At 37.1% G+C, this 15,046-nt stretch overlaps 3 protein-coding genes across 6 annotated transcripts in view; 2 read left to right on the top strand and 1 right to left on the bottom strand.

Moving 5' to 3' along the window:
* Positions 2,703-8,886, bottom strand: LOC109124723 (nudix hydrolase 3). 4 transcript variants are annotated; one of them, XM_019228006.1, is made up of 22 exons: positions 8,601-8,752; positions 8,146-8,325; positions 7,991-8,068; positions 7,711-7,807; positions 7,491-7,624; positions 7,226-7,307; positions 7,024-7,110; positions 6,814-6,920; positions 6,433-6,604; positions 6,098-6,351; positions 5,914-5,995; positions 5,741-5,806; positions 5,482-5,559; positions 5,288-5,383; positions 5,091-5,197; positions 4,843-5,011; positions 4,634-4,717; positions 4,402-4,496; positions 4,220-4,310; positions 4,038-4,122; positions 3,095-3,156; positions 2,703-2,995 (listed from the first exon to the last, which is right to left on the bottom strand). In XM_019228006.1, the coding sequence occupies exons 1-22, from the start codon at positions 8,663-8,665 to the stop codon at positions 2,942-2,944; spliced, it is 2,325 nt and encodes a 774-aa protein (XP_019083551.1). In that variant the 5' UTR covers positions 8,666-8,752; the 3' UTR covers positions 2,703-2,941. The 4 variants fall into 4 exon arrangements, with proteins under 4 accessions (XP_019083551.1, XP_019083550.1, XP_010417638.1 ...); XM_019228005.1 differs by having other exon boundaries at positions 3,095-3,186; positions 4,068-4,122; XM_010419336.2 differs by lacking the exons at positions 2,703-2,995; positions 3,095-3,156 and adding exons at positions 3,584-3,876; positions 8,784-8,886 and having other exon boundaries at positions 3,976-4,122; positions 8,601-8,701.
* LOC104703329 (wall-associated receptor kinase-like 10) lies at positions 9,525-11,851 on the top strand. Its single transcript, XM_010419335.1, has 3 exons — positions 9,525-10,168; positions 10,299-10,427; positions 10,513-11,851. Exons 1-3 carry the CDS (start codon positions 9,553-9,555, stop codon positions 11,787-11,789), a joined length of 2,022 nt encoding a protein of 673 aa, XP_010417637.1. The 5' UTR covers positions 9,525-9,552; the 3' UTR covers positions 11,790-11,851.
* The window catches only part of LOC104703328 (wall-associated receptor kinase-like 10), a 4,004-nt gene continuing 1,661 nt past the window's right edge, over positions 12,704-15,046 (top strand). Inside the window, exons 1-3 of the mRNA XM_010419334.2 lie at positions 12,704-13,734; positions 13,848-13,967; positions 14,080-14,784. Coding sequence (XP_010417636.1) covers positions 12,750-13,734; positions 13,848-13,967; positions 14,080-14,784 — 1,810 coding nt within the window. The 5' untranslated portion in view covers positions 12,704-12,749. The remainder of the gene's footprint in view (positions 13,735-13,847; positions 13,968-14,079; positions 14,785-15,046) is intronic.

The following is a 15,046-nucleotide window of genomic DNA, read 5'->3' as shown; positions in this document are numbered from 1 at the left end:
TTCTAGGATTTAAAATTTAGAATTAAAGGGTTTTGTACTTATTTGGTCTATGTTGTGTTATGGATAATATGCTATGGATAAAGATCTAACCAAATTTATGTATGTATATTTTGTATGAATAAACACAAGTAACTATCTATTAACAATACTGCAATTGATTATCCACTTATAATTGAACAAATGTTCAACGACTGATGGATACTGTATAATCTAAAAATTCATAAAAAATATAGCAATATGTATCTTAAAATGTAGAAAATATATAATCATAACATATTTTATATAAATAAATAGAAAATTTGTTTTATGATAACAAATAAATATATTTTACTTTGTTAAAGTGTTAACAACAAAAAAGAAGAGAAAAAGAGAGAAAAGAAGGAGAGAAAGAGAGGTAAGTTGTTAGTAAGGGCAAAAATGTAAAAGGAAAGTGGACACATAAGCAAAAAACTTGGAAAAGTATAACATGAGTGGAAAGTGGGTTTTTGTGATAGAACTCACACTCAAAGTGGGTTTTCATGACATTTACCCAATTCATTATTGCTGATAGTGTCTTCTCTAATAAGAGAAGTTCAACTCGCTTAATACTTCCACACATATCCTTACTCACCCTTTTAAAGCTACCTTGTCCTCAGGGTAGTAATCAACCGCCATTCCTCCCCCATTGCTTCTATGTTCATCCTTGTCACAAAGAATGATCCAGTAGTCTTTAATGTCTTTTCTTTGCTTTAGCTTCACAGTTAGATCCGAGTTGTAACACTTCTGGAACCATTCCCATTTGTAACACTCTACAATTCTATTTTAACAATCTTTACCTTCTGTTTTTTGTTCCAGATCTTGAAGATGGAGAAGAAGAGATGCGGGATGTGGTCGATCTAGAAATGAAGGAAGATCTCCTTCATTACGCTATGATACATGAACCACCGACCCCAATCTTTGTGATAATGTCTGACAAAGATTTTATTGGCACCATCGAAACTTTGAACCAAATGGGATACAAGATATATTTGAGTTACATGCTTCAAAAAGATGGGCCCGCGATCAAAAATTTTAGGGATTTCGTAGAATGGAGGAATTTGGTGTTTAACAAAAACAATGCTGACGACCAACTCATGCTCACTGCTAGAGGTCGTTCGCCCCCTACCAAAGAAAAAAAAATCAAAAGAGGGCCATATAGATTCAAAGATAAGTACATATCATTGTTTGGAACTCCGGACATATCAAACCTTATGTACATATTATGAACTTCATGAACCACCCCTAAACCCACTCTTGTATTTTACTTATGTTTTTTTCTTCTTATTTTTATTTTGAATATCTATTTACATTAAAAAAATTGTATATCTTCTTATATGTTAAATTCTAGTTATATATTTTCTCCATTGTAATAAGTATAAAAAATGATATTTGTATAATTTTTAAAAGTATTTGTCTAGTATCCAACAATATATTGACCAGTTTCAGCACCATATTATCCTAATTAGATTTGATTCTTTATTAAGTCTTTATTTTAAATAATATCATATTTTATGTTTTTCTTTTTTTAATCTAGAGAATATTACACAAGCTGAAGTTGCAAGAATTAATTCATTAATTGCTGATATATTTGTTTTTGTTGTTTACTTTGGTTTAGAATTTTATGTGGATAAGTGATGAGAGAGGATATGATTTTACTAATATTAGCCATATTCTATCTAAAACTTCAAAATTCATCATTATATCTTTCTTCTTACTAGTTAGTTATTCCTTTCAATAATTAGATATATACCAACAATCCTATAAATTACACCCCCAAACACCCAAAACACACACAAAATACACATCAAGATTAGGAAAATGACTAGTTCCTTACAACGAATTGAGGATACGTTGTATATCTTGGATCTTCAGATTCAGATATTTCAATCATATAAAATACGTGAATCAACTACACCTACATGTTCTCATAATGTCTTCTGAGAAAACAAACAATTTATTTATTTTTTTGGTAAGAAAAACAAACAATTTTGGAGGTTTGTTTCTCACGTAAACGATATTTCAAAAATTACAATGCTAAAAAGTTTACCGCCATAAAAATCTACCGTTACAATTGTTGAAGCATATCTATCGACGATTTGAGTAGACAAAATTAAAATATGTTACTAATTTAGGTTCGAAGTGTCATTTGTGGGTTCAAAGTTTCCACAAACAGTAAGTTAATAGTGTCTCTCTACTAATAAAAAATAGAAAAATTATTCATTGCTGGTTGTCTCTGTTCTCTTTTTCTGTTGTTTACATTCGTGTGCTATAGCAGTAAAAGCTATCAACGCCTATGTTTTAGGTTTAACGCCTTTAACTTTCGCTGGACGAAGCAAAGCGTTTGCATCATCAGACAAACATCCTATCGGTTTCTTCTGCACACGGTCACTACTACTTTGCGTATGCCATTTTGCTCTCGAGCTGAATTCAAAAGAAGAAATAAGATGTTTGTAGTTAGCATAACAAAAATGTAAACCAGATCTTTACAATCAAAACTTCATTTAGTAGAGAGACACTATTAACTTACTGGGTATCCATTGGAGTTTTCAAATCACCCTGGCCTTTATTATCACGGAGCAACTAATAGTTGAATCCGATAAGAAGATAAATGTACCTCCTGATATGGGGCTGCATCCAATTTCCAGTTCAGCCCCCAAAGCTATACAAAACAAACTCAGGAGAAAGAAAGAAAGAATCCTGTGGCCGCCTTGTCGTGTAGATGTAGCAAATTTTGTTCCATTTGAATGTAAAATATTACAAAATGGACTTAAGGGAGACCAACTGTTATGAGAAAAAGAACTTAGTTTAAGAATTGTAACTTATAAGAACACAACACACCATTCAAATGAATCATCTGAGTTCTTTTATTTGTAGAACCACAATCTCAGCTGCAACTGAAATATCATTGCTTGAGACAACTCTCTCAGTTAAGCAATGCATCTGCTAATGGAAATGTTGGAGATATATCCACTGGTACCTAAACACACAAAAACAAACCATGGAACGCACATCATTCTATCATTCATGTGGAAAATCTCAACTCTTTTTTGTGCTTTTTCAAGATGAGATATTGTACCTTTACGCTTTCGAGATTCTCCAGAGCTGTTTTCAACGGTCCGGTGACGGTGCAGTACTTATCTAGAAGCAATGTTGCTGCGTTTTTGTCACCTTTTCCTTGAATGGTTNTAACGCCTTTAACTTTCGCTGGACGAAGCAAAGCGTTTGCATCATCAGACAAAGATCCTATCGGTTTCTTCTGCACACGGTCACTACTACTTTGCGTATGCCATTTTGCTCTCAAGCTGAATTCAAAAGAAGAAATAAGATGTTTGTAGTTAGCATAACAAAAATGTAAACCAGATCTTTACAATCAAAACTTCATTTAGTAGAGAGACACTATTAACTTACTGGGTATCCATTGGAGTTTTCAAATCACCCTGGCCTTTATTATCACGGCGCAACTAATAGTTGAATCCGACAAGAAGATAAATGTACCTCCTGATATGGGGCTACATCCAATTTCCAGTTCAGCCCCCAAAGCTATACAAAACAAACTCAGGAGAAAGAAAGAAAGAATCCTGTGGCCGCCTTGTCGTGTAGATGTAGCAAATTTTGTTCCATTTGAATGTAAAATATTACAAAATGGACTTAAGGGAGACCAACTGTTATGAGAAAAAGAACTTAGTTTAAGAATTGTAACTTATAAGAACACAACACACCATTCAAATGAATCATCTGAGTTCTTTTATTTGTAGAACCACAATCTCAGCTGCAACTGAAATATCATTGCTTGAGACAACTCTCTCAGTTAAGCAATGCATCTGCTAATGGAAATGTTGGAGATATATCCACTGGTACCTAAACACACAAAAACAAACCATGGAACGCACATCATTCTATCATTCATGTGGAAAATCTCAACTCTTTTTTGTGCTTTTTCAAGATGAGATATTGTACCTTTACGCTTTCGAGATTCTCCAGAGCTGTTTTCAACGGTCCGGTGACGGTGCAGTACTTATCTAGAAGCAATGTTGCTGCGTTTTTGTCACCTTTTCCTTGAATGGTTAGTATCTCATGGCTCAGACTCTCAACCGCACCTTCGACCTTTAATTGCGGAGAGAAACAAAAAAGATTCAGGAGTGTTTCGATATGACGAATCAGAAAGTTCTTCATGGAAGAAACAAGAACTTGGATGGGATACCTTATCGAAATCAACGGAGAAGGTCGAGTCCTTGTGGAAAACAAAGGCTCCTTTCTCATACAACCAATTGAATTGCAATGCTTGCCCTTTCCTGAAGCCAATAGAGATAATAATAATGTAAGGAACTATACATATAGAGTGTGGATTATCTAAGGCAGAGATTTTTCTATATCATTCATTACCCATGAGCTTCTGTGAGACCAAACCGGATGGATCTAAAGCATCCAGCTAGGAAAGAAACATACATACTCTCCACCATACTCTTGGAAAGCAATCCCTGTTGTATCACAAAACGGAGACACTTTGGATCAATCGAGTAGACAACGGATTCCAGAGAATATGACTCTGAGATGAATCAAGGTTTTGGAAATTGAAACTAGATGAACAAATTTACTAGTCAAGTTGATCACTGACCTTGGTGATGAGAAAATTCAGTGCCCAAAGACCAACTATATCCGCCTTTGCTTCTTCCATTGCAGAATGGACTTCTAGCAGTTCCTAGATCAAAGGAAAAGACGAGGGCAATGAAAAGGTAAAAATTCAAGTTGTTTCGTGGCTGGTAAGTGATTGCAGAACAAAAGACTCTAATTAGATGTCTGGATTCTTGCAGAAAGAAGTAAGACCTTTCTCACTGTAGACGTTTGGCCATCAGGAAGTGTTATGGTATGAGGACCAATGCCATGGCAGCATTCATGGCAGATGGTGTGAGTGAAGAAAGAATCAAAATCAACTAATCCTCGCTGTTCCTTGCTGATTGTGATTTCAGCTATAGGCTTGAGAATATGTTCAAACCTGGAAAAGACAAAGGCGTGCGTTAGACGTAATTGTGTCACCGTTTACAGAAGAAATATGGAGGAAGAAGGAACACTACTTTGCTTCTTGGACGTTTTTCAACATAACCATTGATGTTCCTCTATCTTTCACAATTTTCTCATCGTTTGGCAAATTGTAAGCAACTGTCTGAGGACCCCTCACATCCTGTCACAATCAAGAAACAAGTGAACCATGAATAAATGCAATACATTTCTTTCCCTTCCCGCTCTCAGATGGATGCTGAGGGGAACTTACTCCGGAATTGTAAATCAACTGGATGACCCGAATAGGAGCAGCGGATACATCTTTTGATTTGTATACACTGTCAAGTGGGAGATTATCTTCCAAAAGCTACCGAGAAGTAGAAAAAGAAAACGATATTAGAAAAAGAAAATAGAAAACGTGAACAAATGCAACTTTGATTGACGCAGCTGCGAAAAGAACAGTACCTTGAGATTGTCACCAAAGAGTTTCAGATCAGCTGTGGCTTTATCATCTCGAATACCGATGAAGGTTTCAAAGGTAGCCTTAGATGAAAAACAGATACAGATTAGAGAGAAATAGAATGCAACGAACCAATCATATTTGAAACTAAATGGTAAAATAGAGTGGCATTTCATGAAAGTTAATGTACAAGTGAAAAGCTGAGGATTGCGAGCATCAACATAAGAACATCACTGCAAAAGCACAAGTTATGTAAATTCTTACCTTGTACCCAAAGATTTCATCCTCGTACGTCTCATATGGACCTATGGTGATATCCAACTTTGAATCCTACAAAGTATGATAAGACGAAGCAAAGAGACTCAATATCATAGTGCAAGACTGATAATAATTGTAACGCGAAATTGTGGGCTATTAAAATAGACAGAGAGAGTTACCAAGTCCATCCATGCGATGTCTGACTCATAGTATTCATTTGAAAGGAAGGCTTCAGCTTTGCTGTGCAGCAGCTTCTTCAAACTATGGGAAATCATAGTAGTTAAGAACTTCAATATATACTAAGCCACTCGAACGGGATAATACATTTTATATGGTAAAAGTAAGAAACTGTATGGAATATACCTTTGCGAACTGACCAAGCCCCCAGCTTTGTGCAAAAGTTCAGAAGCTTTCGTAAGGAAAGGTCGGTAAATTTCTGAATAAGGAATACTATATAGATCGGAATTAGAGTCTGGTTTCTTCTTTGTGCTGCTGGCAAGATGATCAGCTAGAGGAGCATCTAGATTAGCTTCACTTCGCCTTCTTATAACACTAAAAAATCCTGTTGCAGCATGCTTTTGCTCTTCCGTAAGACCATTGAGCCATAAGGTGAACTCCTATAGATATAGGAAACACATTTCTTACAACGGGTATGGAATCAGACGAAAAAATGGAAAAGAAACATTAAATATGTCTACCGTTTTATCCATATCGGGAGGATAGAAATTTGAACCAGGTGGTTTAGTCACTGGAAAGGCTGCTCTATATTCAAGACCCTTCCAGCCAGCAATGGATTTTGTTGCTTCAGGAAGCAACTTAACAGCTGAATCTGCTGTACTCAAGAATGCTTCATTTTCATCAAGAGACGACCTGCAAATAATAAACGAAACATCAATTTCTTGGACTGTTCTCTCCTAATCGTAATGACGTTGACACACAAGATACAATATGTTGTCAGGACAACATCTTTTGCAACTTTTAATTAACAAATTACTAAATTCTGCACAAGTTCCGTTGATGAATCCCAACCCTTTCCAAGAATTTAGATGTTAGAACAAAGCCAGTTTGATAATAATCACCATGGACTTTTGTTGATCAGGAAGTATTCCCATTTCAATTTGTCCAGTTCTGATGCATCGGCATGATCCTTCAGCCAATCTCTTAGAGCTGGATTGCTGTTCCAAACCTGGTTAAGGATAAGTTATCAAATTTAGTTTAAGATCAATCATGAGATTTCATTCCCACAGCCAAACAAAGAAAAGAAAATTCGGATTACAGATCCACACAACCTGCTCATAAAATATATCGTCCATAATTTTTGCAGCCTTCACAATCAGCCCCAACGCTTTCTGATCTGCTTCAGAGAGTTCTGTCAACTGCATATAAATGAAAAGTGTCAAAATGCAAAAAAAATTCATGGACTGAAACAATACAATTTATTTGGTAATATGAAACAAAGAAGTCACAATAACATATGTGACAAATTAATACCTTTGCTTCGAGGGTGACAGGAGAGTATCTCTGAAGTTGCTTTTGCAGAGATAAACTACGCGCCTCATTGTTCACTTGGCACCTTCAGCAAACTCAAAAGAAACACTCTATGTAAGATAGACATTTCCATATAAAACCAGTAGCTTAGCAATGGATATGTCACACAAAAATCTTATTATGTTTTCTTCTATATCATGGAATATATCAGAGATGAGCAAAAATGAAAAAGAAAAAACTTGGAAAAGACCAATAAGTGATAATGTACCTCTGTCTGATTATGTCAAACAGTTTTCCATACTCTCCATTTACATCATATGGCACATAAGCAGGATCTTCCTTAGCCAGAACGTTTCTGTACTCCTCGTAAGGTATGTATTTTACAGCAGAGACTTCCTCTACCTAATATAAACCAGAAAAAGGAGATTGGACAGTTTAAGTAGCGTATAGTACTTAAACTTACAGTGCCGGAGAAGAAAAATTCTTACTTGAAGTGTAAAGGCTTCTAATGGAATTGGATGCAGAATTGTAACAAGATACACATCATTGAACTCATTATTTATGAATTTCCCACCGTCTGTGACACTGTAAAAGCACACAAAAGAAAAGCAACACATTGTCTGATAAGGATCTCCGTGAAACTCAAGAGTAAAAAGTCACAGCGCATATCAATCACGCTAATCACTTTCAACAACAAACCGAGTCTTGAAACAAAAGATTTAAAAGACAGAGAGACATAGGCCAAGAAATCGAATGTACACTACACACCATTCTTGGAGAAAGACGAAAATCTTTTCAAATGCATCCTTTGGGAGTTTAACACCTAGCTCTTCCTGGAGCTCTCGCCTACACAATTGGGACAGCCAACTTTAGTGAAAAGGATAGAAGAAGTAGAAGCAGAATGCAGAATCAGCTTTACTTACTGGGCCGATATAAGTGATGGATCACCAGCTGTAATATGGCCAGCACTTGAAATGTCCCATTGACCAGGCCATGAATCTTTGTCATCAGCTCTGAGTTGGAGAAGTAGTTCTTGAGTGCTCTCCACAAAGATCCAGACATGAACTGCACGATGGTAATCTCCGTCTCGGTGAATCGCTCCCCTACAAGGAAGAACTGAGGTTAACAACGAAAGGGCATTGATCAAAGAACACAGTCCCAAATATCATCAGCGTCGGCTTAATACCCAAAATCGGATTGTGAAATTACTCAGACTGACCTAAAAAAAAAAGGCCGACTCTTTCTAACAAAGACTTAAAATTTCAATGTAAAAACAAGAGTTTGATTCAATCCAAATCATATCTGAATGCACGAATCCGACTTCTGGGCACTTTCCATGGAAAACAAGAAAGGGAAATTACATGAACAGTAAACATGCCTGGGTTTGGACACACCGGTCTTCTCACCGGATTTAGTCAGAACGTCAAAGTGCTCCTCCGCCATAGCTCTCTCTCTCTCTCTCCGTGACTCTGGCGTAAACTGGTGAAAAAAGTGCCCAATTTATATAGAAGAGATTATAAATGTCCGTCAAAAAAAAAACAAGGAGGGGAGCTTTGCTTACTTTTTTTGGCTTCACTGAATGAACCGGACCCCTCTTCAAAATTGACACCTCTAAAACACTTTCCGAGGGGTCAAGAGATGATCAACCCGATTATTCATATTCATGCAATTAGCAATTTAACTTTAGTTATTAATGTTATAGAGACATATGAATATGTCAGCAGCTATTTTTAATTATAATCCTAGGCACATTGGTAATGACAGGTGAAAACGATTTTATCAAAAAGGTTTTTGGATCATCTTCTAGCCACATGTTCATTTAGGATTAGATTTTGATTTGCCCATTTAGAAGATTTTGTGACATACTCGTGCAGTCGGTCGTGCTAGCCGAGGCAAGCTGAGCCAATTTTTATCTATAGTGTAATAGAAGTGTATTTTGTTATGTTAACACCGCAAAAACAGATGAGAAATGCAAATTCAACTTGTGGGCATTTCTATCTCCGGAGACTTTTGGGCACACTTCCACTAGGCACTAGTACAATAATGGGGTGAGATTCAAAGGTACTCACTCATGTGACATGTTTCTTCTATGTTCTACGTACGTAAACCTAACCAAAATAAAGGCTGGGTCGATTTAGGTAAGGAAAAAAACTAGGGTGTTATGGCTTGTTTCTATGTTCTCTATGTTGTGTTTATGGCGTGTAACTTTCTACACCTTACAACTTATTTGATTAATTGGGAGATATATATTTGGCAAAACGCAACTATTTACCTTACAAATAGTAAGTAATACGAAGAAAATTTTTCTTGAGCAGTTCACAAACATAAACATGAGCTCTAGTAAAAGTTGTTCTCTTTTGATTCTCTTCTCTATGCTACTTTTGTTGATCTTTGATTCAGCTGCTCTCACTTCTTTGGAATATTGTAAAAACTACTGTGGAGAAATCGAGATCCCGTACCCATTTGGAATCGAAAAGGGTTGCTACCTCGACAAAGGCTACGAGATTGAATGCAAAACTGTTTCCGGAGAGGAGATTCCATTCCTTTCTGTTAGCAGCAAAGAGGTTGTAGAAATCTCTCTCCCTAGACAATATTATGATATGTCCGTGTCACATGCGTCACTTCACATCAAAAGCCCTGTTACTTCCAGCAATAAACAAGCATTTGGATTGCTTTTGAATTCGACCGGCCAGCGAAATTCGCAGTGGTTACATGCTAAACAGTATGCTTCCTTAGAGGTTGAATGGTCCTTCCGAACTACGAATGCTTCACTCATTACCTCCTTAGGCTGCAGCCAGAATAAGTTACAGTACACTGGCGAAGTTTTATCCTCTCAAAATACAAGCTGCACATGCCACAATAAAACTGACTTTGGTATCATTTATGCAAGTTGTTGGTGCACAGAGGGTTATAGAGGTAATCCCTACCTCTTGGATGGATGCAAAGGTAATTAAGGAACTTTTCTTTTGTCATGATCTAACATTAATGTTCATCTTTTTTGTTTCCCCTGTTCCCTTTTTTCAAATTATATAACTAAGATTGCATCTCTTTAATTTTGTTATTTATACTTATTTAGATATCAACGAATGCAAAGAGTACAATAGTGAAGGGGATCCTATATACTGTGGGGGATACCCTTGTGAGAATTCCAAAGGAGGCCATCGTTGCCACTACTATCGTTTTGGTCTAGCTTCGCTTAATATATGTAGGTCACTGCAGTTATTTAATAATATATATTGTTATTTACTAATCTCGGGTGATTTTTTTAACTCTTCTTATGTGATTTGCAGTCGGGGTACTCCTTATTGTTGTAGGCGTGTTGATGTTACTTGGAGGATGTGTGTGGTTATACATGTTTATTAGAAGGCGAAAGCGCATCAATCGCAAAAAGAATTTCTTCAGACGTAATGGAGGTCTATTGTTGCAACAACAGCTAACCTCAACGGAAGACACCGTGGAGAGGACAAAAGTATTTACTTCGAGGGAGCTGGAGAAAGCTACCGAAAACTTCAGTGAAAACAGAGTTCTTGGACAAGGTGGTCAAGGTACAGTGTACAAGGGTATGTTAGTCGATGGTAGCATTGTGGCAGTAAAAAAATCTACAGTCGTGGACGAAGACAAGTTAGGAGAATTCATAAACGAGGTCGTCATTCTTTCGCATATCAACCACAGAAACATCGTGAAGCTCTTAGGATGTTGCCTTGAGACGGAAGTGCCTCTTCTAGTGTACGAGTTTATTTCCAATGGGAATCTTTTCGAGCATCTCCATGACGAATCATCTGATTACACGATGGCCACTTGGGAAGTGCGTTTGCGTATGGCTATAGAGATTGCAGGAGCTCTTTCATACCTACACTCAGCCGCATCGGCTCCCATTTATCACAGAGACATCAAATCTACAAACATAATGTTGGACGAGAAATATCGAGTTAAGGTGTCCGATTTTGGTACTTCAAGAACCGTAACTGAGGATCATACCCATCTTACAACACTTGTTTCAGGTACTGCGGGATATCTAGATCCCAAATATTTTCAGTCAAGTCAATTCACTGATAAGAGTGATGTCTACAGCTTCGGAGTTGTGTTGGTGGAGCTCATCACAGGAGAAAAACCAATTTCTTTCACCCGACCTCAAGAAAACAGAACACTGGCAACTTATTTCAATATTTCAGTGAAGGAAAACAAAGTCGTAGATATCATCGATGCCCGAATAAGAGATGACTGCAAGCTGGAGCAAGTCATGGCGGTAGCACAAGTTGCAAGAAGGTGTCTGAATCTGAAGAGGAAAAAACGACCAAGCATGAGGCAAGTGTCTATGGAATTGGAAATGATTCGTTCGTCTCCTCGAGACATGCAACCACTTGTGTATGTTAGTGAAAACGAGGAAGATCAGAAAGAGGAAGAAGCCTTGGAATTGAAAATACGGGTAGCATCAGGGAAAAACGTGAATTTTACCGCACCAGCGTCGCAACACAACGTTGCTGCATCATCTTCATCGTGGTCAGATGTTGAACCATTGTTTTCTTGTCAGACACGTAAAACCCCAACCTCGCAGATGACTGTATAGTCTCTGCTTTTACGTTCAGTTGTTTTTTGTTTGTTATAATTATTTCTATAAATGTTGTCAGGTGTATAGTGATAGATCTCGTTTGTATAATCCACTCTGTATTATAGACTTCCGAACAGAAAACGTAAGAGTACTTATATATATATATTTTTATAATGAATGTTAAATTATATTGAAACAAAAAAAAGTCCTTGGTACATTATATGCATCCTTGTTTTGACTGAAAACTGAGAATAACTTAATTGAAAACACTAAACGTGTGATCTTAATCTCTCGATTTGTCTTGAATGAATAGATTCATATTTTGATCGTATAATTTTTTTTATTTTTTGGCAATAATTACTAGAGAATTAACGTATATTTCACAAGTTTTTGTTCGCTGCACATGGTTCTCACATATGTATTATGTCAGTATGTATTCATGTCCAAAGCATATACTAATCATTGAAAAATATTACTACCAAAAAAAAAAAAATCATTGAAAAACATTTTACTCATACAAATATCTTAACTAAACTTTTCATAACCTGACAAAAAAAAGACTTTTAATTTCCTATGGTTCCTACATTTTATCAGCCACGTTTTTATCCATAATGGATTGTGACAGCTATATCCACGTTTTCAACCTCGCGACCTAAACCAGTCAATGTTCCCGAAAATATCTTGCAATAGCATGCAAGAATCTTAATGTATATTTTTCTTTTCTCGTAAATTAACGGAGGCGAATCAAATACTGAAATTCAAACATGGAGGATGCACGTCACTGACATGCTTTCAGTAGGCCTACAAAAATAAGACTATTGATTTGAGCGTAAAACAAAGAAGCGAAAATTCAAAGACGAAGAAGACTACTTATTGCTGTGACCAACTAGGCAACTAATTAAACACAACCTTTCTCCTCTGCTCTTCATTACAAAACCCGTCTCTGCTTTTAGTTTTTTTCTTGAGCAGATCGTAGACATGAGCTCTAAAAATAGTTGCTCCCTTTTGATGCTCTTGTATCTCCTGCTCATCCTCGATCTCACCGTTGTTCGCTCTTGTCCTGAGGAATGTGGAAGAGTCAACATCCCCTACCCATTTGGAATCGGAAAGGGTTGCTATCTCGAGAAATGGTACGAAATTATATGTGTTAACAACTCTGTTCCTTTTCTTTCCATAATTAACAAGGAAGTTGTGAGTATCTCTTTTTCGGATATGTCTCGCCACTTCTCTGATTTAGGGTACGGATCAATTCGCGTAAAAAACCCTATAACTTCAAAGGGATGCTCAAGTGGCGGAGAAGAGCTTGGCATTGGATCACTTTTGAATTTGACAGGTTACCCTTTTTACGTTGGCGATAATAATGTGCTCATAGCGGTTGGCTGCAACAACACGGCATCGTTGACAAATGTCGAGCCAAGCATTGTGGGGTGCCAGTCTACTTGCAGCACAAAACAACATATGCCGATAAATGATTATCTCGCGGGAGTCTACTGTAATAATAGGAATCGCGAGTATCGCGGGTCCGAGTTTTGTAATAAAATCTCCATTATGAATGATACAAGCTGCCTCGGTATTGGATGCTGCAAGGCAAGCATGCCCGATATGTATCAACAGATTGTTGGTGTGGAAATAGATGATAACAACACGCTATCGAGGGGATGCAAAGTGGCATTCTTAACTGACCAGGAATACTTTTTGTCAAATGGATCTGACCCGCAGAGCCTTTATGCTAAAGGATATGTTACGGTTGACCTACGATGGTTCATCCATACGGCAAATCATTCGTCGTTCATAGGCTCTCTGGGATGCGTAAGTGTAGACCAGTACCAAATTCGAAAATATTACGGTCAGGAATACGGAATAGGTTGCCTTTGCGACTCTATATTTTCAAGCTATGCCTATGCAACATGTTCTTCCTCTCGTGGTTACGAAGGCAACCCATATGTACCTGGCGAATGCAAAGGTATATAATTAATTAAGTTATTGTGCTTATAGATCTATATTCTTATCCTAGTTTTCTATATCAAGTGCGATCACTGTTTAATAACATTTTCATTTATTTTTGTTTTTAAACAGATATTAATGAATGCCTAAAAGGCATTGTTGGAGAAGAACACGTCTGTCCGGGAGGCAAGTGTGTCAATTTGCACGGAGGTTATAGGTGTTCGAACACAAATAATCGACCACTTGCTATAGGTAAATCATGCAAATTTCTATCTCAACTACTTTCGCATACATCTGAAGGTTTTTTTTATATAATAATAGTGATTAGTATATTGTAATTCATTTTTCTTTTGTGGACTTGTAGGGATTGGCACGAGTTTCGGCTCATTGATCTTCGTTGGTGGAATATATTTGTTATACAAATTTATTAGAAGACAAAGGAGGTTAAACCGAAAGAAGAAATTCTTTAAGCGTAATGGGGGTTTATTGTTGCAACAACAATTGATTTCAACCGAAGGCAACGTCGACAATACAAGAGTGTTCAACTCAAAAGAGTTGGAAAAAGCCACCGAAAACTTTAGCTTAAACAGAATACTAGGCGAAGGAGGTCAAGGTACAGTGTACAAGGGAATGCTTGCCGACGGCAGAATCGTAGCAGTGAAGAAATCCAAAGTTGTTGACGAAGACAAACTAGAAGAGTTCATCAACGAGGTTGTCATTCTCTCACAAATCAATCACAGGAACATCGTAAAACTCTTGGGGTGTTGCCTTGAGACAGATGTCCCTATTCTCGTCTACGAATTCATTCCTAATGGTAATCTTTTTGAGCATCTTCATGATGATTCTGATGATTACACGATGACTACTTGGGAAGTGCGTCTTCGCATTGCTTTAGATATTGCTGGAGCTCTATCTTACTTGCACTCAGCTGCATCATCTCCAATCTATCATAGAGACATCAAATCTACAAACATAATGTTAGATGAGAAATATCGAGCCAAAGTGTCTGATTTTGGCACTTCAAGAACAGTGACCGTGGATCATACCCACCTCACGACAGTTGTTTCAGGCACGGTGGGATATATGGATCCAGAGTATTTCCAATCGAGCCAATTCACAGAAAAAAGTGATGTGTATAGCTTCGGAGTCGTGCTAGCGGAGCTAATCACCGGAGAGAAATCTATTTCTTTTGTGCGATCTCAAGCAAATAGGACTCTCTCAACATATTTTACGCTTGCAGTGAAAGAGAACAAACTCTCTGACATTATTGATGCTCGAATAAAAGATGGTTGTAAGATTAATCAAGTGATAGCAGCAGCAAAAATTGCAAC

Source organism: Camelina sativa, chromosome 7 (genome assembly GCF_000633955.1).
Source record: "Camelina sativa cultivar DH55 chromosome 7, Cs, whole genome shotgun sequence".
NCBI classification, from domain to species: domain Eukaryota; kingdom Viridiplantae; phylum Streptophyta; class Magnoliopsida; order Brassicales; family Brassicaceae; genus Camelina; species Camelina sativa.
Note: the sequence above shows the minus strand (reverse complement) of the source record. Positions and strands in the feature narration are given on the sequence as shown.

Coding starts and splice junctions, on each gene's coding strand:
- LOC109124723 (XM_010419336.2), bottom strand. CDS start 8,665: ATGGCGGAGGAGCACTTTGACGTTCTGACTAAATCCGGTGAGAAGACC. Junction 7,111..7,225: donor CTGTCACCCTCGAAGCAAAG/GTATTAATTTGT, acceptor ATTTATATGCAG/TTGACAGAACTCTCTGAAGC. Junction 5,996..6,097: donor GGCTTGGTCAGTTCGCAAAG/GTATATTCCATA, acceptor GATTTCCCATAG/TTTGAAGAAGCTGCTGCACA.
- LOC104703329 (XM_010419335.1), top strand. CDS start 9,553: ATGAGCTCTAGTAAAAGTTGTTCTCTTTTGATTCTCTTCTCTATGCTA. Junction 10,169..10,298: donor CCTCTTGGATGGATGCAAAG/GTAATTAAGGAA, acceptor ATACTTATTTAG/ATATCAACGAATGCAAAGAG. Junction 10,428..10,512: donor TCTAGCTTCGCTTAATATAT/GTAGGTCACTGC, acceptor TGTGATTTGCAG/TCGGGGTACTCCTTATTGTT.